The sequence below is a fragment of the Leguminivora glycinivorella genome, chromosome 12, assembly GCF_023078275.1.
Source record: "Leguminivora glycinivorella isolate SPB_JAAS2020 chromosome 12, LegGlyc_1.1, whole genome shotgun sequence".
Taxonomy (NCBI): Eukaryota; Metazoa; Arthropoda; class Insecta; order Lepidoptera; family Tortricidae; genus Leguminivora; species Leguminivora glycinivorella.
The window spans coordinates 1,508,706-1,532,762 of NC_062982.1; the positions used below are offsets into that span (position 1 = coordinate 1,508,706).

The 24,057-nt window shown below is 40.0% G+C and overlaps 2 protein-coding genes and 1 non-coding gene across 7 annotated transcripts in view; 1 reads left to right on the plus strand and 2 right to left on the minus strand.

Annotated features, from left to right (window-relative positions):
• LOC125232224 overlaps nt 1-3,922 on the plus strand; it is a 212,933-nt gene extending 209,011 nt beyond the window's left edge. For all 3 annotated transcript variants that reach the window (XM_048137863.1, XM_048137862.1, XM_048137864.1), the window contains one exon: nt 2,868-3,922. In XM_048137863.1, the coding sequence (XP_047993820.1) occupies nt 2,868-3,159 (292 nt within the window). In that variant the 3' untranslated portion in view covers nt 3,160-3,922. The remainder of the gene's footprint in view (nt 1-2,867) is intronic.
• A 183-nt stretch (nt 3,923-4,105) lies between these two features.
• Trnal-caa lies at nt 4,106-4,218 on the minus strand. Its single transcript has 2 exons — nt 4,181-4,218; nt 4,106-4,150 (listed from the first exon to the last, which is right to left on the minus strand). It is a non-coding gene; the product is annotated as a tRNA-Leu (tRNA).
• Nucleotides 4,219-5,261: 1,043 nt separating this feature from the next.
• The window catches only part of LOC125232220 (DNA topoisomerase 2), a 34,079-nt gene continuing 15,283 nt past the window's right edge, over nt 5,262-24,057 (minus strand). Inside the window, exons 11-20 of one of the 3 annotated variants that reach the window (XM_048137857.1) lie at nt 21,927-22,065; nt 20,154-20,277; nt 19,532-19,546; nt 18,865-19,020; nt 17,420-17,575; nt 16,406-16,525; nt 14,421-14,601; nt 13,129-13,385; nt 12,361-12,547; nt 5,262-5,961 (exon numbers count right to left, since the gene is read on the minus strand). In XM_048137857.1, coding sequence (XP_047993814.1) covers nt 12,383-12,547; nt 13,129-13,385; nt 14,421-14,601; nt 16,406-16,525; nt 17,420-17,575; nt 18,865-19,020; nt 19,532-19,546; nt 20,154-20,277; nt 21,927-22,065 — 1,313 coding nt within the window. In that variant the 3' untranslated portion in view covers nt 5,262-5,961; nt 12,361-12,382. Of the gene's footprint in view, nt 5,962-12,360; nt 12,548-13,127; nt 13,386-14,420; nt 14,602-16,405; nt 16,526-17,419; nt 17,576-18,864; nt 19,021-19,531; nt 19,547-20,153; nt 20,278-21,926; nt 22,066-24,057 lie in introns of those variants that run through there. The other 2 variants (XM_048137855.1, XM_048137856.1) reach the window with 2 other exon arrangements.

Consider the following 24,057-nt stretch of genomic DNA (forward strand, 5'->3'; position numbering starts at 1 on the left):
CAGTCTCCTCACGATATTTTCCTTCACAATCACAATCAAACGACCTACTTAGTGCGTTTTCACATTATCCGATCCGATATCGGAGCGATACATTACAGGCGCCATCTTGGATTTTCTCGATTGAAATCCTTCCGACATCCGATATCAAAAAAATATCAAATATCTTTATTTTGCATAAAATATGGTACACAAGGTGGACTTAATTTATTTAGGACATGCATATTTCACCAGCATCTGGCATGCAAAAACACAAACATATAGAATAGAATAGAATAGAATAGAATAGAATTCATTTATTTAACGTCACAACATGGTACACACAAAAAGAAGAAGGCATGCAAACAAAACATACAATGGACGCTAAATAGGACCCTCACTCAGCATGGTGCCACGGCAACCCGCAGCGCTGGTATACAACTCTAGTTTTCTAAGCAAGGCTAAATTATCGGATCGGATAATGTGAAAACGGCCTTACAGTATCGCAAATTGCAAGGGATTATCAGTAATATCGGTAACCAATGGCACCTCATAGAAAATTGTATCTAATACCCATGTACGAATACATTGTAGGAATTTCTTATGAAAAAATGAAAATGAAAATGAAAATGAAATATTTATTTTTCAAGTAGGCATATTACAATGCGCATATGAACGTCAAATAAAGCTACGCCGGCTCTAACCCTACGCCTCAGCCTCGAGAAGATTTCAGTCCCCCCTCAGTTGGGAGGGGGGTATCCACTATGGGACCGGCAAGAAACTCGGCGGGCAACTTCTTTTCAAAACATTACATCTTATAATTAACATGCATTAAATAACAACATACAATTTAACATGCAAAAGTATTCATCATTCTTATACTCTTTCAACCGCAAAAGTATTCTCTGTGCCCGTTGCATCTTTGTTTGGGGAACATTAAAAAACAATTTGTGTAAAAAATAGGCCACACACCTCTAACTTAACTGTAATAGTAATTTGTGACAAAACAGTTTTTTGAATTTGCTAAACGATATTTCGTGACGGTTAGGAAGGTATTCAAAATCATCAATCATATGATATGCACTGTATGTACTTGCTAAATGGCTGCGGGTTTTTTAAAAGAAGGTTCCGAGTTTTCATTGTGTTTTATTTACGAAAGTAGCTTTAAGACTTGAACTGAATACCTATATTCTGTTTGGAAAGAAAAGAGTCGTAGATATGTAACCCGGTACCTAACCTTAAAATCTAAGGTGAACAGGCATCTTCTGGGCGAGCTCACTCCATCGTAGGCCACGTCTTTGCCTTTGGCTAGTCTGTGGCCAAGAGTAAGTCCGTTTTCACTTTATCCGATCCGATATCGGATGTCGGAAGGATTTCAATGGAAAAAATCCAAGATGGCGCTTGTAATGTATGGAATATCGGTCCGACATCCGATATCGGATCGGGTAATGTGAAAACGCACTAAGCCCATTTATATATTTTTTATTTAAATGTATCGAAATCGAATATACATTTCGCGATTTTTCTCTTCAACACACTCTAGTAGGATACTTCGTGGTACTAGAATGTAGAAGATCCCAGTTTAATGAGGAGGCACACTCAAAGGTTATGACAGATGGCGCCACCCTATTAGTCCATACGTGAGAGCGAGAAAATGATATGTTTTTTCTCTCTCACACATATGAATGACAGTGACATGCCTAATAGGCAAGTGTTGCATAAGACACTTGCATAGGCGCCGCCTGGCGGGATAAAATGAAAATGAAATATTTATTTTTCAAGTAGGCATATTACAATGCGCATATAATGTCAGTGTGCCTCCTCATTCATTGGTGTCTATTAAAGTTAATCTTAGCGAACACACGAAACTGATACCAAAGCTCACTCATGTCAAGTAGCTCACGAGTTATTCACTCACGACACTGGTTTTAAGGTTATCAATTTATTTTACTCTTATAGACTTTATTACAAGTAGTATTAGATCCATCAGGGTTACTCTCCGAACAGCCATGACACATGACATCAGCGACAGAAACGTTTGCGAATCATTAGGTGACTTAATCCTAACGTTACTTGACATCATAGTTAATGATAGTTTACTATGCAAATGTGACAAAGGTCAGGGTTTATTCGTTATTTTAGACTAGGATTTAGTTTTAATCATATGGTCAAGGCCACGGGAACATCCTCTATACATCATCTTTACTCAGCACCTCACCTCACCTACTTAATCTTTCTGGTTTAGCCCATTGGTTGACTGGTAGAGAATGCTTTGAGGCATAAATCCCACCATTTGTACCTTATTTTGTTGTGCTATAAAGATTAAAATATAAATCATCATCATCCTCCTTGTGTTATCCCGGCATTTTCCACGGCTCATGGGAGCCTGGGGTTCGCTTTGACACACAACTAATCCCAAGATTTGGCGTAGGCACTAGTTTTTACGAAAGCGTCTGACCTTTCAACCCGAGAGGTAAAGGCTTTATTGGGATTAGTCCGGTTTCCTCACGATGTTTTCCTTCGCCGAAAAGCGACGCGTTTATCAAATCACATTTCGCACATAAGTTCCGAAAAACCCATTGCCCCTTTGGTACGAGCCATGGTTCGAACCCGCGACCTCCGGATTGAAAGTCGCATGCTCTTACCGCTAGGCCACCAACGCTTGCCAACATCCTAAAACATAATCCATACTAATATTATAAATGGGAAAGTGTGTGTGTCTGTTTGTTTCTCCGTCTTTCACGGCCAAACAAAGCGACGAATTGACGTGATTTTTTAAGTGGAGAAGGGATGGAGAGCGACATAGCTACTTTTTGTCTCTTTCTAGCAAAAGCTAGTTGAAAAAAATATTTTTCTCGACTTGTCTAAGATAATTTTCTTTTCTTTTCCAGGATATTGGGCATAGTCTTCCTAATATTCGGCTTCATCACACTCGTCGGAAGCCTCATCTACTGCGTGGTCCTCTGCCGCGAAAACCCCTACCCTCAGTACCCCGATGATTTCTACTGGACCCACCACTGGTCCAAGACCATAGGGCCTTCGGAGATACACTACAACGCCAGTGAAAAGCCCTACAGGCAAAACGGACATAGTGATAGGTATAATAAGTATAACGGGAAATACTCCGACAGAGAAAGCGCGAAAGGTTACTCTGACAGGGAGAGTAAGTTAAGCAGGTACTGAACGTAGCTTTGACATGTTGAGGTTAATTTCTGAACGCATCGTTCGAATTTTAAAATTTACGCGGGAAACTGGCGAAGTTCCTGCTTGTCAGTGGGCCATTTTGTATTATTCTAATGTGAATAATTTTGATAAATATTAATATTTTAAATCTTTCACTCGAATACTTCTTTCGTATTCTTAAAATAGTACTATTTTTATGGCCCATTTCATGTGTAAACTTTTTTAAGAAGTTTTATCGACGAGTTAATTGGTGCAGGTTTTGATACTTTCGTCTCTGCTATTTTTAAGCACTTTTTTATAACATTTACAATTTTATATTGTAATAGTTATTTGTATTTATCTCTTGGTCCAGATAGTTGCATGCTATTTGGAATTAGTCAAGTGATTCTGAAAAGTGTATGTAAAAAGTACAATTGTCTTTTTTCTTGATCTACGATTATGTCAGGCAATTTCGCCTCCATGATCGATATATATTAAAATTTATTCGATGTGTTATTTTATAATTAATGATAACATTATGGTAATTGTAAATAATATTATATTAATAAGGTATTAATTTAACAATCTAAAGCAAATGCCATATTACTTATTATAATAAAAACTTACCTGTTATATTGAATTTACGAAAAATTAATAAAATACAAAATGTTATTTACCTAGTAAAAACTGTGGATTCATTATTTTATATAGAAATATTTACAAATTGAGAGTAAACCAATAATATATACTTTAATACGCCTGTATTTGAATATGTGATTTGAACTAAAATTAATTATATTTGTAATTAATAAAAATTTGTAACGATTTTTTGTTTTATTTCATTGAATATTATCAAACCTGAAATAAAGGCTAAATATTATAGATATGATTAACTTGAAGCTTTTCTTATCGATAAATACACAAAAAAAAACAGAGTAGAATGTGTAAAAAAAAAACAAAAAGCTATTGTCAGAAGTGGGATTCGAACCCACGCCCTCAGAGAGGACCAGAACGCCCTGCACCCGCTGAGCGGGCAAGTTGCCTTGAGTCTGGCGCCTTAGACCGCTCGGCCATCCTGACATTATGTGAGCGCGCGAAATTCAGCGTTGCGTTCTGATAAAAAAAATATGTGGCGATACTGAACACACACATGTATGAATTAACAATATTGTGATTCCCGATCTTATCAGTGTGTCGCTGGTAAAAATTGGCACTAAGCTATTTTTGGAAGTTTTTACACACAGCGAAAAATTATTTCACAAATGCACATTTTTTTGGCTACAGTACAGCCATGAATTAACTATTTTCATCTGCAACGCCATCCATAACTCATTGCGGCTCATTTACCATAAATTATTGCACTGAACCAGGGGCGGCTCACTCCGCGATCCTATCGCCGCGCTACAAGTATATCCTGGCGGCCGCGAGTTCGCGGCCTACTCAGGGGTGGCGCACATTCTCACGGAATGCACGTTCGCACTTTCTATTGTTACTTTACGTCGCGAGGTTTTTTAAGCGATGTCCGCGGGTGGAATGGCTAATAATACTTAGTTAAATAGACATTGAATAAAATAAATACCAAAAGACATTCTTATACAGATCTACTACTGATTAAGTCCCACGGAAAAGTTCAATAAGGCTTGTGATGTTGGAACCTTGAACAAAAATATATAAATACAGCGTATATACCTAGAAAGAACTCAAGACTTGAATATAATAATATAACATTTAATGTGAGTATTAATTCGTTTGGATCCATTGGTAACCCTATCACCGGACGCCGCGCACGTGCGGCTCGTTTCTTTGTAAGAATGTTGTAGGTATTTAAAAAGGCGGCATTTCGGAAACATCAAAGCAGTGGGCCTTCTGTACTTGTACTATTATATATTCTGTGACTGAACTTTGAACAAATTGTTCGATGCATTTTAAACGTAGGATCATCTAATCAATAAAGGTATACTACATTACGATACATGTGCGGAAAAGAGAAAGTTCGAAAGGAGTGGCGATAAATTAAAACACGACCAAACAATTTCCTGACTCCATACTCCATATGTACTGATTCTATTTTTTAATTTTTAGAGTTTGGTATTGTAAAGTATGCGTAAATTAAAACACAAGTATAAACCTTAAAATTGTTCTTTTATTTACATGTCAATGGAAATTAACAAACAATGAAATTAATGTCGAAACAGAATATAATCAAGATAATGAACATTGATTAGAACACAAACAGAATTATAATTAAACGATAAGTAAAACTCATCCTTATAGAAATAACATTGTGTAGAATTGTAATATTAATTGACAATGAAAATATTTCATTCTAAAAATTAGATAATAAATGGAATGAGAGCATTCAAGACACAGATTCAACTAAAAGTAAATCCCTCTTATCAAAATTTAATAAGTAAGCACTTAATTTGAGATTAATCCACACAATACATTAATAAGAAAGACTTATACTGGGATAAGTTCGAAAGTAAGTTAACAAAGCAATTAAGAAAGGAAAAATTAGAATAATTTCCAAAGAAATATATACAGTCCATATCATTCGGGCAAAGTATGCCAATGTAAACCTACTTTAAAAATTACTTTAGCCTCCTTATTCTTGGAGTTCAAGGTTTATTTTACTATAAAATTGCTATAGTATTAGAGTTCGTCACTCCGTCAGGGAATAAAATCGTGCGTCCACGAGTTAACCTAATAGGTCGGGGGTAGAAAAATAAAAATGTAATAATATTAGGGGTGACATGTGAGATACTTCTTCGAGACGGTACGGGCTCGGGCTGCCGTGCTCGCTTTATGTACAAAATACTGGATCTGAAACAAAGCAACTTTGTTAAAACAATATTATAAACATGTTAAACAATATATAGCAAAAAGTTTACGAACATATAACCTAACCACAAAATTGAAATTTTGAAAAAACCCCCGACTGCGACATACTTGACCGATTTTTATGAAACATGGCTAAGAACACTCCCGACTAAAGCCCCATTTAGATGGTACGAGTTTCTCGCCTCGAACGTACGATTATCGAAGTACGAGAAAAAATATCGCATCATGTAAACTATGCGTACGATATCGCACGGGAGGAGGCGATAATCGCCTCGCCTTTGATGTTTGTATGTCTCCGTGTAAACAAAACACGTATGCGAGAATCGTATACGAGTTTATGCGCTACTCAGTCGAAATGAATTCTCTTTTCCTAGAAACAGAAATCATGTAAATCATGGTATTTTTATATTTATAGCTAACTCTCAGTAACTGCTAAAACCAAAAATAGAGGTAAATTAGGGTTATCATCATCAACATTATAGAGTTAAGAGGATACGATACCGAAGCACGAATTCAAATTTGAGATTTTTAGGTCTTTATCGCCGTCGCGCTGACGGGGGTGGCACCCACAGAGAGGCCCTGTGTGCGTGCGCCAGTACTTACTCGCGCTCAAGCGCTCTCTATATTTGTCTAGTTTCGGACTTCTGATGCATAATGTTTTGGACTCCGTGAAGATATTAAGTGTACTGATTTGATTAAAATGCAAATTGTAATGTTTTAAGGAATGGTAGAAACAATTCCTTATCTTATACATAATGTGATTATCTTAAAAGATGATTTCTTTTAAGATAGTCACATTGTTAGCGAAATAAAGTTATTCGGTATGTAAAAAGCTAAAACCTTTTCGATTTCAAAGAGAAGCCATATTATAGGAGTAGGTACGTACAATCAACCAATTAATCTGAATCCTAGGTCATAGGCCAATCTAGACCCTTTCACAGTAAAAGTAAAACTGACTTCTGTAGCAAATAAAGGACGGTGTCAATACGACAGGGTTCTAGAGTGGCCTAGGATTCTACATAATTGGTTGACAGTATCTACCTACCAAAAATGTATGTGAATCTTATTCTTTTTTTTTTTTTTGCACATGTTTGACAGAAGTGACAGCGTAGGAAAATTTAACTAGGTAACAATTTGGTACCTATTATACTTACCAGACACCGGATTATGTTCCAAGGTAATTAGAACTTTTTAGCAGAATTCTAACAAAAAATCAGCCAAACAAAATCTTATTGCATATGAAGCATAAGGACCTTTTTCAGATGGAAAGCTACATATGCATCTTATATTTCTAATTTTCTAGGGTTGTGTATACATATTACCTACCTAAGCATTAGAAATACAAGGCTTAGCACAGAACAAGACCAACCATAAAAATGCTTAACTAATTTGCCAGCTAAATTTAAACCTAGGTATCGGTACTTAAACGTATAGATACTTTTGATATTTTTATTATTTAAAACTTATTTATACTTACATATCAGCATTTCTGTTACCATAGAATTAAAACGTATATAACACTCACTTCATCTACCAACTAAGGGCATCTGTAATCTACATACAAATAAGGCCCGGTTAAAAGTCTCGAAATGTTATGTACATTTTATAATTAGATAAGGGATCATCCACATATTACGTCACACCAAATATGTCACGCTTTTTTGTATCCCTTTAACAGGGATTGTCACATTTAGTATGACCCCCCCCCCTCCCCCTTACACTGTGACGTAATATATGGATGACGCCTAAGTGTAAATGGGTCAAAAAATTGGGTTCATGTGCAATTGTGCATTAAGTAGGTGCACTTTTCCCAAATTGCTGCATGTATGAAATAAGGCCCATCAGTAACTTAACAAAAAATAAGGTATTTATTACATACCGAATTAAGCGTAATTGTGTCGCTTAACTTCAAACCTGGATAAATCCATTCTGCTACAAGGTTCATATATATTTTTTATATATTCAATCTTAAAGCAGAATGGATTTAAGTACCCAAGTTTGAAACTAAGCGACACAATTGATAGTATGTATCTAGGAGATAATATTTTCTTTACAAAATCGTATTATTCAAGAGCGCTATGATAAACGCACGTCGAAATAAAGTAAAATTGACAATATTTACCGATGAGATTGTGCTCTGTGTGTAATGGTAAACATTAATAATATGAAAAGTAATTGTTTCAGTCAGAGCATCTTCACTCGTCAATTTCGTCTTACTCTTTAGTTGTGAAACATGGGTGACAAAGGACGGTCGCCAGAAGAAAAAGAATAAAAATATATGGATACCTATATATATTATAATATTTATCCCGTAGGACAGCAGGTTACTTCAAAGTACTTTAATTAACTACCTAATTTTAATGTTGTCTTCGGTTCCCGTCGTCGTTCGTCGTTCGTCGAATCCCGGTAAGGGTATTTATTTGTGTGATGAGCACAGATATTTGTTCCTGAGTCATGGATGTTTTCTATGTATATAAGTATGTATTTATCTATTTAAGTATGGTTTTGTATTTATTTATGGGATATGGGTTAAATTGTGGCGTAGGCGAGAGGCTGGCAACCTGTCACTGCAATGTCACAGTTTCGTTTTCTTTCAACCCCTTATTTGCCAAGAGTGGCACCGAATCTTTAATAGTTTCATGTGTTCTGCCTACCCCTTTATGGGATACAGGCGTGATTGTATGTATGTATGTTATCTATTTAAGTATGTATTATTTATTTATTTATTAGTAAAAACATGTTTACATGACATTACAGTAAAACCAATGCGTCACGAAACTTAGATAACAAAAAATAAAAAAAAAGGAAGTAAGAACATGAAAAAAAAAAAACAATAAAGTTTAAAACTAAACAATTTATTTGGGCGATGACGTAACAGCGTGGCTCCTTTGCGTCGTTTGCCCCGGTGTAGGATTCGGCAAGTTGCCCCGGAATCGCCGAAAAACCACATCTTTCGGCCAGAAGTCTGCGCTCGCGATGGTGTCCTGCGCTATATCGTCGCCTAGCACCCATAGTACAAGCTTTGCTTATGTGCATTTTTTCGTGGTTACCAACATGCATACCAACCATAAAAATGCTTAACTAATTTGCCTGCTAAATTTAAACCTAGGCTATTTAAACGTATAGATACTTTTATATACTTTTATTATTTAGATCTTATTTATACTTTTCGGCAAAGCATTTTTGTTACCGCAGAATTAAAACGTTGGTAATACTCATTTCATCTACCTACTAAGGGCATATGTAATGTCAATGCAAACAAGGCCCGGCTATTAAGTTTCGAAATGTTATGTACATTTTATAACTTGATAAGTGTAAATGGTTCAAAAATTTCGTGCAGTAAGTTATTATTATTATTATTACAAGCCTATATTGTGTCCCACTGCTGGGCAAAGATTTCCACTCGTCCCGGTTCTGGGCGAAGTTGTTGAGATTAATCCCGTATTATTAAACAGAAAAAACTATGGGTCTTATTCAATGTGTTTTTGTGTGTGCCCAGAAAAACTATGTTTATTTGTGCACATGTTCACAACCTTCGATACCCAAGAAGTAGCGCTGCGGAAATAGAGATGGATCGGATATAATCTTCAAAGATGAGCTATCAACAGCGCCAGTATTTGAGTGGTGGCCTCAGAGTGGAAGGCGACCCCGCAAACGCCCAGTACTTATGATACACAATACATAAACACAATACATTATAATATTTATTGCCCCGTAGGACAACAGGCTACCCCACACTACTTTAATTAAGTACCTAATTTTGTCCCTTTAAACTTAATATGAAATAAAGTCTGCCTATCTTGACCACATTGACCTTGACGCACTGCTTGTTAAGACTTGAACCCCTCTAATTTAGAGTACCATATCCTAAATGCATAGTCCTGAATAAATGTGTTTTAGACGACAGACCGTAGTACGAGTATAAATACTTATCACAAAAATTGATGATTGAATTCATGAACACAATGTTTACACAAAGTTATAAAACTTAAGAAGCGAGCGATGGGCCTTATTTAGAGAAGTAACTATTTAGGGCATTTTTTGATTCTATGTCTGCGAAGAAAATATACAAAACGGCATGATTGATAAAACTTAGAAGAAATATAAGCACTGGGCCTTATTAAGGGCAGGTACTGGTACCAACCTGAACAAACTATGTATTACTAAATAAGGCCCATCGTTTTTTTAAATATTTTAAAACATGACTTAAATTATTATTATTATGTCTGTTTTTATTGTGTGTAAATAAGTACATATAATATGACTAATATAACTACTTACCTAATTGGTGTTCGGCAGAATAGTAATAAATAAACAATGATGACCGAATACCAAATTTTCGGCAAAATGGCTGAAAAGACCGAATACCAAATAGTTGCCTAATATTCGTGGAATCTATCGTAAAATACAACATAACTTTAAAATAATTGTTACTAGTAAACCAATGACGAGAAAAGTTATGCATGTATAAAATAAACCTATACCTGTATGCAATTGTTACGTACCTATACTTATAAAAATATGGACTTAGTATTTCCACAGAATATATAATACAGATTCAAACTTTCACGATTTTAAAATTGCAAACGGGACTTAATCGCGTATTTACTATGCTTTAAACACTAACCTCCGACGTTTTAAGGACGGCATTGTCCCCGTGGTCTCAGAGCAGACTGGTCTTTTTTGGACCACCAATTTTAAATATGAACATATAATAGTACGTATTTCTAACTAAAAAATTCGTCAAACACGGTATGTCGATATTTCGACGTAGTATATCGATAACTTTTCACATCACTAGATTATCGACATTAGATGTCGAGTATTTCCCATCACTTTATTTCAGTGTACGTATATAAAAACTTAGCCCCGCCCCTAAATTTGGTGCGATAGGGACAACTGCAGCTCAGGCGCGAAATCCCGCGTAAAAACTGCAAAAATCGAGGTTCCGCTCTCGACTGTTTCCTCCTCCAAAACTTAACCAATCGTTACGAAATTTGGAAATCAGAATGACAAGGAAATTATCTGTGTCGGACCGTTTCGTTTTTTTGGATAATTGATCTCAGTTTTGAATACCACGCCTTTCTTTCTGGCAAATTCAATTAAGCCGTTTTGGCCAACTTTGAGAGGCTCTAATTCCTTTTAAAACAAAAATATCAAAAAAAGCAAAACGGTCCGACACAGATATTGATAATAAAAGTCTGTGTTAAAAAAACCATTGATCTAGCTTCAAAAGCCAGAGAGGAAACAGGCGAGAGCGGTTGTATGGAGAAATGAGGGGTATCGTAGCGTCTTAATGTTTACTGGCATTTTACCCCATATGGAGTATAATGATATCATTTAAAATAAATCTTATCTATATTCTATGCTCAATTATATCCTAAACCTAATCGCAAGTATCGCAACTAAGATTTTATTAGCTAGGTAACGCTATGGTCGAATTTTTTAAATATTATTTTGGGTATTATTCAACTTAAATTCAAAAAAATCCAAAGTAAATTATATCCAATATTATAAAAAAACATATAATATATGCGTTTATAATTAATTAATGAGCAACTAAGCACGCAAGTTGACAGGCAAAACTCGCATGAAAATCGGTTCGCCCCGATTCGTGCGATAATCGCACATTCGAGAAGAAATGTCATACGAGAACCGATTTAGACGAGTCGAGAAATGTTATGGAATTATCTCCCGAAAATTCAACTCCTCGTCTAAACTATTTCGCCTGGCGATAATCGCCTGGCGAGTATCGCATACGATACTCGTATGCGAGTTTTTATTTCTCGCACGAATGTAAACGTTTTCGTACGATAATCGCCAGGCGATAATCGCATACGATAATGTCATACGAGTTTCTCGACCAAAACGGGCGAGAAACTCGTACCATCTAAATGGGGCTTAACTCAGCTTTCAGACAAAAAAAAACTAAATCTAAATCGGTTCAGCCGTTCGGGAGCTACGATGCCACAGACAGACAGACAAACAGACAGACAGACACGTCAAACTTATAACACCCTTCGTTTTTGCGTCGGGGGTTAAAAATGCACATAATACAAAGCTTTTAATAATACAATCGTTTAGTGTTTGTCGTGTGTTACTATGATACGGGATACAATACGCTAAGCAGAATTGACCTCTTAGCTCGTTTGACTGTCGGCATCGAAGGTGTACTAGGGACAATCGGACACGGCTTTAGCGCGAACTCGGCCGGTGGCTACTCTATGTAAGTCTTTACCTCTCTATGTTATTTATCTAATCTCGGTAAGAAGTTACCGGTCAGCAGCGGGACACACTAATAATAAGACGTCGCTCATCAAGTTTGGGTTTCGCGTGTGTTCGCACCGCGTACGTGTAGGTGCGCTAGGAATAAACACTGACCCATACAATAATTGTGAGTGGTTCAGTCGTCGCTGTCGGAGCCGTCGCTGAACGTGTACTTGGACTTGGCGGGCGCGCGCGCGCGGGCGGCGGGGCGCGCGGGCGGCGGGGAGGCGCGGAAGGCGTCGGACTCGGAGCCGCTGCTGGATTTCTTGGCCTTCTTCTTCGGGTTTGGCTTCTTTTTGTCCTGAAATGGTTTAGTATGTTTAACATGTGAAATAACAAATCACCGGTGTGACTACTATCACTGACGCGTTGACGACATCTATACTTAGGGCCGGTTGCATCAAACCGTCTGCCGTTAATGCGTTCTTAAACTTTATTGTGTGGGAAATTCCATAGACGTCTGCCGCGTGACGATGATGTGTCTGTCCAATGTGGTCGATGCGACTGGCCCTTAATATTATAAATGGCAAACTGTGGGTGTCCGTTTCTTTGTCCGTCTTTCACGACAAAACGGAGCGACATACTGACTTGATTTTTTAAGTGGAAATAGTAGAAGGATTGGAGAGTGACATAGGGTACTTTTTGTCTCTAACCCCCCACTTTCCTAAAAGTTGGAAGTTTTACACTAAAGGTTATAGTTGGAAATACTAGGTGCATTGACATTGAGGTGGAAGAGGCTCCTTTAAGTTTTGAAGGTCGTATCGATCCTGAAGCAATACAGGCGACAGTTTGACCGTACGAGGAACATTTCTGGATAAACGCATTTGATTGTGGACTGCTAACCACCTAAATAGTGAAGCTGAAAATGTTGAATAGTATCACCTTTTTACTATTAAATATGCTATCATCCTCATCGCTATCCAGACTGATCGCCTTGGCGGGCCGCTTCTTCGGTTTAGATTCCTTCTCCACCTTCTCTGCTTTTTCCTTCTTTTTAGGCGCCGGTTTCTTCTTGGGCGGCGGAGATGCTGGCTCTTCGTCGCTGGACAGAGCTACTGGCGAGGGCGACTTGTGGTTGAGCGAGTTCTTGAAGGATTCGTCTTTCTTGGATTCTTCGATTAGTGAGTCGAATAGACAGTCTGTGGACAAGCAAACATTGGAAAATGAGATGAGGCAAAAACTTTCGAATATGATTCTCAATATCAAAAAGGTACTCATCATCCTCCTTGCGTTATCCCGGCATTTGCCACGGCTCGGGAGCCTGGGGTCCGCCTTGACAACTAATCGCAAGATTTTGGCGTAGGCACTAGTTTTTACGAAAGTTACTGTTACCTTCCAGCCCGAATGGTAAACTAGACCTTATTGGAATTAGTCCGGTTTCCTCACGATGTTTTCCTTCACCGAAATACGACTAAAAGGTACTACGAAGACCAAATATTCAAAAGGTCAATACTATTTAGTACCGGTTTGTATTTACAAACAAGTACTTTTTTAGACCAGGGGGCCGATTTTTGAATCTCACTGTCACTAAAATACCGGTTGAAAACGGTGAATTGCCTATTATTTTCAGTGACAATTTTCTGAATTCGAACGCCGTGAGAATCAAAAATCGGCCCCCAGAGGTATTTTAGTATTGCTCGATTCATTTGGGCGTGCTTGACCAATAAATATTAAGACACAATCTCAATATATAATTCACAAACATCTTTACAAACCAACATTTCAAACATATGTATTGTAAAATTCATCTCTACCGGCCAACAAACTCTACTCAAGTGCCTCGAGCGCTCTTATAATTTGACGGCCTACGTCACTCGCTCGCGTTCGCGTGTTTAGTACCTAGTACCTACCCGCTAGCCGTTCATTCGAATGAACAAGTGGCCGAGCGCCTGTGTAGTCGCGTGGAACGTACCTACTATTCTTCTGAGTTTAACGTAGTAACTCAGAAGATTAGTATTAGTTAAATATAGCGTTAGTATTTGTCGTTTTGCGGGCAACTTATTAATAATCTGTGCTGATGGCGACTATATGATTCCAGGCCGCGTAGCCAACGTGCCTATAGTCTACACTCTGTAACATCCATAAATTATTGTGCGACGGAACAGTAAGTGGTTTTTTGTAGCTAGCTGAATATCAAACAATTTCTTTTAACATGATGTATAATGTAAATTTACCTGAATCCATTTCGACGGGTTTCTTGGCCTTAGCTTTAGTGGTTTTCTTGACATTGAAGTCATCATCATCGCTGAGCGACATGGCTCTCGCTGGCGCTTCAGTGTCCGACTCGATCTTGTTATCAAGCAGTTCTGGCTCGGAGTCTGATGACGAGTGTTCAGAGTCTTTGTACTTTTGAACCTGTGGAAATAAAGATAAAATTAATTTCATGATTTATCTAATGGCAACAAATACTTAGATTTAAGTTATATGCTTGGTTTGGTTACGCCTATGAACAATTGTGTCCCTTAACTTCAAAACTGGGTAAATCCATTTTGCTATAAGGTTGATTATCTTTCAGATCATATTATATTTTTTATATATTCAACCTTAAAGCAGAATGGATTTACCCAGGTTTGAAGTTAAGCGACACAATTAAGTGCCACTAGTTTCGTTTAGGAGAAAACTAAACACTGAAGCTCAAAAGGCACTATTGATATCATGCCAGAAGGTATACGGCCCGCCTGATGGAGAGCGGTCACCGTAACCTATGGACGCCTGCAACTCAAGGGGTGTCACATGCGCGTTGCCGACCCATTAGAAACTTGTACACTCCTTTTTTGAAGAACCCCATACTGTAGTTCATCGGGAATACCTCGACAGGGAGCTGATTCCACAGCCGGAGCGTTCGTGGGAGGAAATTCCTCTGAAACCCCTAAGGACTAGACGTCTAAGGGACTGATCCCACCAAATGCGAGTACGCGATGAGCTTATGATAGATGCGATGATAGCGCGAGCCAGTCTCTTTTACTTACATGGAAGCGACTATCCTTTTTAACCCCCGACGCAAAAACGAAGAGGTGTTATAAGTTTGACGTGTCTCTCTGTGTGTGTGTCTGTCTGTGGCATCGTAGCTCCCGAACGGATGAACCGATTTCGATTTAGTTTTTTTTTGTTTGAAAGCTGAGTTAGTCGGAAGTGTTCTTAGCCATGTTTCATGAAAATCGGGTCTACTATGTCGCGGTCGGGGTTTTTTCAAAATTTAAATTTAAATTTAAATTTTAATTTTAATTTTAATTTTAATTTTAATTTTAATTTTAATTTTAATTTTAATTTTAATTTTAATTTTAATTTTAATTTCTATCGCCCATAGTTCATCGCTTACTCGCTTTTCAAAGGACCACAGTGCCTTACGGCTCAGCCACGACATTGGTCTAAGCGCGACAGCGGTGAGCGGCGGCCATACATTGGAGCGAGACACAGCGATGGGACTTTTCATTCGCACGTATGGCTGCCGCTCACCGCTGTCGCGCTTAGACCAATGTCGTGGCTGGGCCGTTAGACTGCCTAAACTAAGGAACAGACGTCTAACGGCTCAGCCACGACATTGGTCTAAGCGCGACAGCGGTGAGCGGCGGCCATATATTGGAGCGAGACACAGCGATGGGACTTTTCATTCGCACGTATGCCTGCCGCTCACCGCTGTCGCGCTTAGCCCAATGTCGTGGCTGAGCCGTAAGGCCATCATGATAATAACCAGTACTACTTCCTCTTAGAGTTGTGCCTGCTCGTTTACTGAAAAGATCGCTCCCAACTAGTACGATCTCCTAAGTGTAGTAACTAGTTTGTTCTTTTAGGATATTTAGTACAGTAGTAGTACATCGAGAGAGCGAGAGACAAATTGTGCATATGGCGTACAGTAACGCTCGCTCGTACTAGCCGAGAGCTGATCGGCCGTTTTCGCGCGCTCTCGGTCTGAGTCAGTCGGTTCTAATTCGGTTGCGGTCGGATCACACGGATCGCTTTGCTGTCATTGTCACTTCTCGGCTCTTCGCTCCTTTCGCTCCCATACTATTGCGCGTGTGTGAGTGTACTAAATGTCCTAGAGAGCAGAATCATTTGGGAGTCGTTCGGTCTAGTACAGTGCAGGGAATCGTGTCTTTTGTACTATTAGTACATGTACTACACAAGCCTACTTCCTCTAAAAGCTAAGATCAAGGCATACGAACCTTAGTGCAGCTCTGCGGGCGTTGGTTCTCTCTCTCGGCACGACGGGTTCCGCAGAAATCTCCGCGTCGGATCCAGAGAGCTCCTCGCTATCGCTGCCGTCGAAGTTCATCTTTTTCTGTAAATAAATTCTTCATTAGTAGTGTTATTGTTTACTTTAATGCAAAATTGTACATCATTTACGCCAACATAAACTGAGGAGTCTATTTTCATAAATTCATTTTTTCTACAATAATAGGCTAGTTTCCAACTAGTCAAATCAGCTTCTTTTTATGAACTGTCAAAACGATTTGTTAGTATGGAATTACTATGAAATACTGAGGAGTGACGTCACGGTCAATTCATTTACTTTATATCTTTCTCTTTGACTTATTAAATAGAAAGTATGTTTAAAAATAACTACTGTCCATATTTTTCTTCTAATTATGTCGTGCTTTATTTCGTGCACTGCATTAAATATTTTATTTTAAGTATAGGAAACTAGCCTATTATCGATGAGCAGACCTGACGTCTATTCTCATGGGGATTTATTGCTCTGCTTGATTGCCTAATCTCCACATAAAAAGAATAGGCGAGACGACTAAAAAAAAAACTGATTAGTCCGTCAGTTAGATTATCAAAGAATTTTAGACGTTTTTTTTTTCTTTTTTCTCGTAAACGAAAAATGACGACGGCAGTGCGTTGAAGGTACAATTTTTCGTCACAAGCCCCCACTCCAGAACTTTGATGCTCTATAATATAGAGCATCAAAGTTCCGGAGTGAGATATAGAGTCCTATATCTTTGTATTTTTTCATTAATTGACAACGTTTCAAAATTTTCAATGTCCTTAAATCGAAAACCATTTCGAGACATACGCCTGTAGATCACAAAAATATTTTTTTTACATTGCATTAGAAAAAGCGAAAAATATGTGTTCAGTATTTTTGGACGACCTAACTGACGGACTAAACAGAATGGCATTTTTATATGTAGTCAGACGGTTTAGTGCAAACGATCCTTAGTTGACCTACCTTCGGACTTGCCTTCTTCTCCTTCTTGAAGTTGAGCTTGCTCTGCTTCAGTCCGTTCTTGTCGGGCTTCTCGGGCTTCTCAGCTTTTTCCTTCTTGACCCGCGCCGCCTTGGGCTTCTTCTCGCCGCTCGACGGGCTCACGCCGGCCGGGTCATCCTGGGAATAATCAATATTAGTAAATTTTATCATATACTCTGCAAAACTAGCGCCGCATTGTCTACCCGATTAAAGTTCTTCTTCTGCGTATCACTCTTGACAGAGTGGTCGTCGTCCCGAGAGGCACGTTTTACAATTTTCCGCCATTGTTCTCTGACGGCTGCCCTGCGAGTGCCCACATGTACTGGGCCATCTATCGCTGCCTTCACCTGCACGGGAAGCATGGTCGCGCGATAGACGATAAAATAGCAGGCCGTCCCTATCGCACTATTTGTAAGTGCGATAGGGACGGCCTGATATTTTATCGTCTATCGCGCGACCATGCTTCCCGTGCAGGTCTGTCCATCTCAGGGGATTTACCACGAGCTCGAGTCCCCACAACTTTGCCCTGAACCACGAGTCGCTCAATGGCAAGGTTTCCTCGTCGAGACACGTGCCCAAAGGTGAGGATTCGAGCTTGGACTATAGAGGATAGGCGTAAGTTAAAGTACTATTAACAAAAAAGTCCTACTCCAAAAAGTCTAAACAGGAATACAGTTTTTTATTCCTACTTTGGCTTTTATTCCCTACCAATTTGAACAGACTGAATTTGCCAAGCATAAAGTTCAATTCGAATGCAAATTCTACATGACAACAGCAAGTTCAAAGTCAACAGTAAGTTTAGACAATTGTAGAAATACGTGCATCAACCCAAAAAATTAACAAAGAACAAAAATATGGCAAACATTTTTGTTACAAAATACGTGTGAACGTAGTGTGTGTTCTTACAGAAAATTTTTGATTTGACTTTGTATTAAGTGAATAACCTCATTTAAATTTGAATCTCCTCAGTTACAAAGAACAGTTTAGGGTTGTTGTTGTTGTTTTTGGGACACCTTACACAGATCAACTTAGCCCCAAACTAAGCAAAGCTCGTACTATGGATGCTAAGCGACGATATACATACTTAAATAGATAAAATACATACTGATATACATAGAACACATCCATGACTCAGGAACAAATATCTGTGCTCATCACACAAATAAATGCCCTTACCGGGATTCAAACCCAGGACCGCGGCTTAGCAGGGTAGGAAGGTCATTCCAACATTTGGTAGCAGCGTATCGGAAACTACCACGAAAGGTCGCTAAATGATGATTGCAGACAAGTTAGGTACCTGTGTAGTGACGATAACTGATCTTTTTCAACCATAAAATTTTGAAAGGCGATTTTGTTACAAAAAATTGGGAGGAAAAAATCACGTGGGAGCAGAAATAGTGGGAGCAGGAATATAGGCTAAAACTTACCGGGTCGTATTCCTTCTTGGTCTCCTTTCTAGTCTTAGCCTTCTCTGCGGCCTGTATGCGCTTGATGAGGTCGTCAGAGATCTTGGGCTCCACTCGGCGGCCGTTCGTTGATGGAGCGATGTCCAACATGGACTTGCGGCTCTTATTCTTGTTGGCCTGGACAAACATTTACATTAAACTCATCATCATCCTCCTTGCGTTATCCCGGCATTTGCCACGGCTCATGGGAGCCTGGGGTCCGCTTTGACAACTAATCCCAAGATTTGGCGTAGGCACTAGTTTTGCGAAAGCGACTGCCATCTGACCTTCCAACCCGAAGGGTAACTAGACCTTATTGGAATTAGTCCGGTTTCCTCACGATGTTTTCCTTCACCGAAAAGCGACTGGCAAATATCAAATTACATTTCACCACCATTTCACAATAAGTAAAAGACTCATTGGCGCGAGCCGGGGTTCGAACCCGCTTCATTACAACATTTACATTAAACAGTTGATCAAATAATCACTAAATGTCTCACACTTATTACTAGAATACTATTTTGTAGTTGATAATAAACTCGACCAATTCATGAAATTAAAAAAAAATAAGTACCATAATCATTCAACATACAACAGTCAAAACTTAAGCTATCAAACAGAAAATTATACATTAATCATTTTCGCATACCTTCATTCTATCCATCTTGGGTGCATAATAGGGCAAAAATAAACATTATTAACAGGCAAATATAGCATGTAAGGCGTCAATAAAAGTGATGTATTTTCAACATCAGGAGACACGAGGAACGCATCCAAACTAGAATGGGATTTGATCTTGCTCGAGATCATATAACCCGGCAACCTTCAAATCAAGGGTGAGCAGGCCCCGCGAAGCCAAATGGCATTTCTGAGACGCGAAACAGCACCGAAAAGCTGCAGAAATGTAGTCTGGCTCTGTCGCGCCCATAGGAAAGAGCGATAGATAGCTACGAAAGAGATAACGCTACGCACACAGGCATCTTCTGGGCGAGCTCACGCCTTCGTAGGCCACGTCTTTGCCTAGCCTGTACCCAAGAGTAAGCCCATTTATAATAATAAAAAAATCTTGCTTTCCGTTCAGTCTACGACAGGGGTCACCAAATGGCAGATTCAACTGTCGACCTATTGAATGTGGAAGTTTTGCTTTGCTAGAATCCAGAACGAAGCGCAATGATCATTATTCGTCGTGAATATTTTCAAATATCGGACCCTTGAAGAAACTAATTGGTAACCCCTTGTCTAGAAAGATATCAGTAGTTCAGGATATTTACCAGTGCTTTGGCAGTCTTCTTGTTGGTGGTGATCTCTTCCTGTCTCTCCTTCTCCTCAACATCTTCCAACTTGATGAGGAAGGCGTCCAGGTCCTCACGCCACAGCATTGCTGGAGTCTTTTTCCTGTTAAGAGTAAAATATGATTTTCAAGATATTTGTTAGTAAGAAATACTCTTTGGTCTTTAAAAACAAGTATACTGCGTGGCTGATGGCAAAGCATTAACATGAAGTATGTATACGCATGATTTTGGTCGAATTTTTCAACTTTTCCAACGGTATAAAGTAAGTAAACGATCGTGAATAGGGATGACGACTACATAAAAAATGGCATTCTGTTTAGTACGTCAGTTAGATCGTCAAAAAATACTGGGACACATATTTTTTGCTTTTTCTAATTAATGAAAAATACAAAGATATAAAGCATCAAAGTTCCGGAGTGGGGGTTTTGTGACGTCACTTCTAAGTAAAAATTGTACCTAGGCGTGACGTCACGCGGAACTTCAATGCACTGTACCGTCGTATTTTTTCGTTTACGAGAAAAAAGAAAAAATACGTGTCTAAAATTCTTTGATAATCGAACTGACGGACTAATTAGTTTTTTTAGTGACACCTATGACCTATGAGTTTCGCCTATGACACAATTTCTAAGTAAGGTACAGCGGAGTAAATCTCGACTGGGGGGGGCAATTGTAACTGATCCATTTTTTACATTATTACACTATCATGTTGAGTTCTACATGTATCCACCGAACACGCCTACCATATATAACCGGTGGACTCTCTATTGTAAAACATTGAAAAAATGGACCAGTTACATTACTTACATTTGCCCCCTAGTCGAGATTTGCCCCGCTGTCCCTTAACACATTCACTACCAGAAAAAAACCGGCCAAGAGCGTGTCGGGCCACGCTCAGTGTAGGGTTCCGTAGTTTTTCGTATTTTTCTCAAAAACTACTGAACCTATCAAGTTCAAAACAATTTTCCTAGAAAGTCTTTACAAAGTTCTACTTTGGTGATTTTTAGGGTTCCGTAGCCAAAATGGCAAAAACGGAACCCTTATAGTTTCGTCATGTCCGTCTGTCCGTCTGTCCGTCTGTCCGTCTGTCCGTCTGTCACAGCCGATTTACTCGGAAACTATAAGTACTACAGTGATGAAATTTGATGGGAATATGTGTTGTATGAACCGCTACAAAATTATGACACTAAATAGTAAAAAAAAGAATTGGGGGTGGGGCCCCCCATACATGTAACTGAGGGATGAAAATTTTTTTTTCGATGTACATACCCGTGTGGGGTATCAATGGAAAGGTCTTTTAAAATGATATAAAGTTTTCTAAAAACATTTTTCTTAAAGTGAACGGTTTTTGAGATATCAGCTCTCAAAGTCGTAAAAAGTATGTCCCCCCTCTATTTTTATAACTACGGGGTATAAAATTCTAAAAAAAATAGAGGTGATGCATGCTAATTAACTCTTTCAACGATTTTTGGTTTGATCAAAGTATCTCTTATAGTTTTTGAGATAGGTTGATTTAACTGTAATTTTGGTTAAGTTATTGGTTTATTATATTTGCTGCTACGGAACCCTTTGTGCGCGAGCCCGACTCGCACTTGGCCGGTTTTTCCCAAAAATGGCGCACTACGTCAGAAACCGGTAGTAATTTAGATTATAACCGCCGGTCTGCATGACGAGACCCCAGCATCTGAGCAAAGTTGACGAGTGCCCACCGGGCGAGTTGTTGGCGTCGAACGTGTAAGGATTGGCATAACTTACTTGAGAGTATCGAGCTCGCTGAGTTTCTGGTCCCTTTGCTTGAGCAGTTCATCCTTCTTCTCCTTCGTGAGCATCCACATGGACATACCCAGCAGGTAGTTGAACTTCTTCACCTCTTTCAGCGCTTGGAATGCTTTCTCTGAAATAGTAACACACGTTACCACTATCTGGACTGAAAGTAACAGAGTAACTGAGTGCGAAAACCCCTATTGTTAAACTTTAACATTAAATTATGTATTTATGTATTATTTGACCCGGGTATGTCCTTAAACTACGACCAAACCAGCGGTGGTAGGTCCCGCAAGGGGCTGCCTGGTATGCTACCACCCTCCCGCCGGAGTCAGGCGCCAAGTAGCCTAGCTGCGTTCCGTCTGTGCGCGGGAGTACCAGAGCCTTTGGGGGTTGATTGGTTGTCAGTCGTGTTGCTTAATGCCGGTCTTTGGATCCTTGAGTGACGTCGGGCCGAGTAGCTCACGTTGGAGGGTAGCGGGATCCGAGGCACGGTCTTGCCGGTGGCCGACCGCAGGAAGTTGGGGGCCCAATCGTACGACAGCCACGTGCGAGAGGCTGCCCCGCCACCTAGCGAAAAATCCTGGAATAGCTCCACCGTGCCAGTTGGCGACTGGACGGGAGGACCCGGTGGGCTATTTCAGGGGGGCTCGGGCGTCCCCGCAGTCTCCAAGTGAGCTCCTCACTGTCCGGATTAACTCAAGTGATCCAATTGGTAAACGCGACACCTCGACAGCCATTTTTCTCCCAACCCACACTAAAAAAAAAAAAAAAATGAAAGTTTTCAAAAAGAATAGGTTCAAACACCGGCGGCACTTCCTCCCTTTGAAAGTGCACCTCACTAACATCAGGGGGTTGCACTCAAATATCGACCCGGTCCACCACCATCTTGAAACCGAGAAGCCGCACCTTTTCTTTTTGACGGAGACGCAAATAAAAACCCCAGCTGACGCGACATACCTCAACTACCCAGGCTACTCACTTGAACATAAGTTTAGAGTACATGCTGGGGTCTGTGTGTATGTCCGCGACGACATTTGCTGCAAGCGTCTCCGTTGCTTTGAGGTTTCCGGGTTTTCCACTTTGTGGATTATGGTTGACACAGGCTCAGAGAAAGCTCTGTATGCCTGTGTTTACCGATCGCACAGCGGAAACCAGGAGACAACCAGACTCTTTGATCACCTTACTGAGATGGCAGATAAAGCCCAACAACGGTACCCTACAGCTCAACTCGTATTTCTCGGGGACTTTAACGCCCACCACGAGGAGTGGCTGTTCCCGTACGAGAAAACTTGCCACGCTGGAAGGGAAGCGCGTAAATTTGCTGTGTCGCTAAACCTTACCCAGCTAATAAATGTTGCGACGCGGGTACCGGATGTTCCTGGTCATACACCCAATTGCCTTGACCTTCTGCTGACAACTGATCCGGACAGGCACTCGGTTTCGGTCTCCGCTCCGCTGGGATCTTCCGACCACTGTCTGGTGAAATCCGTGTCGATCCACTCTCCTCCTGATCTTTGCCCTAGGGGCACGAGGAGGGTATGGCGATACGAGTCAGCAGACTGGGATGAGATGCGGCATTTCTATGCGTCTTTCCCCTGGCAGCAGGTCTGTTTTTCCTCGGGTGACCCCTCGTGTTCTGCTGAGGCTGTTGCGGATGTGATTCGGCAGGGAATGGAATATTTTATTCCATTCTCCGACCTATCGCTCGATCAGAGGGCCCAGGCATGGTACAGTTCGGATTGTGCTCGGGCGGTGGCCCTTAAGCAGTCTGCATACCAGGCTTGGGTACTAGCCCGCGACTCAAAAGCTGGAGCACAGAGGGTGCGCGCGAGGAAGAAAGCTTTTAACTCTGCTGCCAAGTCCTGCAAACGGGTGCTTCGAAAGGCTCGATTCGACCACGTCAGTCGTATAGGGGCCAAGCTCGCCTCCTACCCTCCCGGTAGTAAGCGGTTCTGGTCCCTGTCGAAAGCGGTCGAATCCAACTTCTGCCGTCCCACACTGCCACCTCTGCAGAAACCGGATGGTACGCTGGCCCACTCCGCGGCGGAGAAAGCAAACTTGTTTGCTTCTCTGTTTGCGAGCAATTCACGTCTAGATGCAGGCTCAAAACTCCCACCTA